At 58.7% G+C, this 700-nt stretch overlaps 1 protein-coding gene across 1 annotated transcript in view; it reads left to right on the top strand.

Annotated features, from left to right (window-relative positions):
* The window catches only part of XKR5 (XK, Kell blood group complex subunit-related family, member 5), a gene marked incomplete at its 5' end in the record, with an annotated part of 5,675 nt that overhangs the window by 391 nt on the left and 4,584 nt on the right, over positions 1 to 700 (top strand). Inside the window, one exon of the mRNA XM_009579524.1 lies at positions 8 to 74. Coding sequence (XP_009577819.1) covers positions 8 to 74 — 67 coding nt within the window. The remainder of the gene's footprint in view (positions 1 to 7; positions 75 to 700) is intronic.

Raw genomic sequence — 700 nt, 5'->3', positions numbered from 1 at the left:
GCTGCAGCCCCTGCCTCACCTCCTGCTGCAGGCCTACGTCGTCGTGGCAGTTGACCCAGCGAGCTTCGTCCCCGGTGAGCGGGGAGTTCCCAGGGGGTGCTGCGAGTTGCAGAGGGGTGATGCATTTGGGTAGGGGACGCGTGTGGCAGGGTGCAGGGCAGGCTCCGGATGGAGGAGCACGCTGCACAGGGGCTGGAAACCCCCAATGCAAAGCAGCAGGGACAAATGTGGCTTAAAGATCTGCTGTGGTTGAACATGGAGGAGTCTCTGAGCTATCCACGGCTTTTCCTGGCTGGTACGGTCATTCCCTGCAGCGTATAGGGGACCTCCACGGCAGACAGTGCCTGGGTTGGGTCTGAACCCAACACACGTTCCTGTTGGTGGTCTCAGCACCTAAGCAGTGCTGAGCATTTAGGGTTTTGGGGCTGCTTCATAAAAAAGGTGAGCTTTCAGCTGTGTTTTGCAAAGGGAGAAGGTGGAGCGTGGAGTCATGGCGAGGGCAAAGTCACGCTCAAGTCAATCTCTGGTCCGATCGCAGCGACCGGAGATGGACCGGCCCTGCTGCTTCAGAGCTCTGCCTGTGGCAGAGAGCAGTCAGAGGATTTAAGCAGGGAGTTTTGGGCAGTTCAGTTTTGGGCCCCTCACTCCAAGAAGGACATTGAGGTGCTGGAGCGTGTCCAGAGAAGGGCGACGAAGCTGG

This window comes from Fulmarus glacialis, unplaced genomic scaffold (genome assembly GCF_000690835.1).
Source record: "Fulmarus glacialis isolate BGI_N327 unplaced genomic scaffold, ASM69083v1 scaffold38906, whole genome shotgun sequence".
In the NCBI taxonomy this organism is placed as follows: Eukaryota; Metazoa; Chordata; class Aves; order Procellariiformes; family Procellariidae; genus Fulmarus; species Fulmarus glacialis.
Note: the sequence above shows the minus strand (reverse complement) of the source record. Positions and strands in the feature narration are given on the sequence as shown.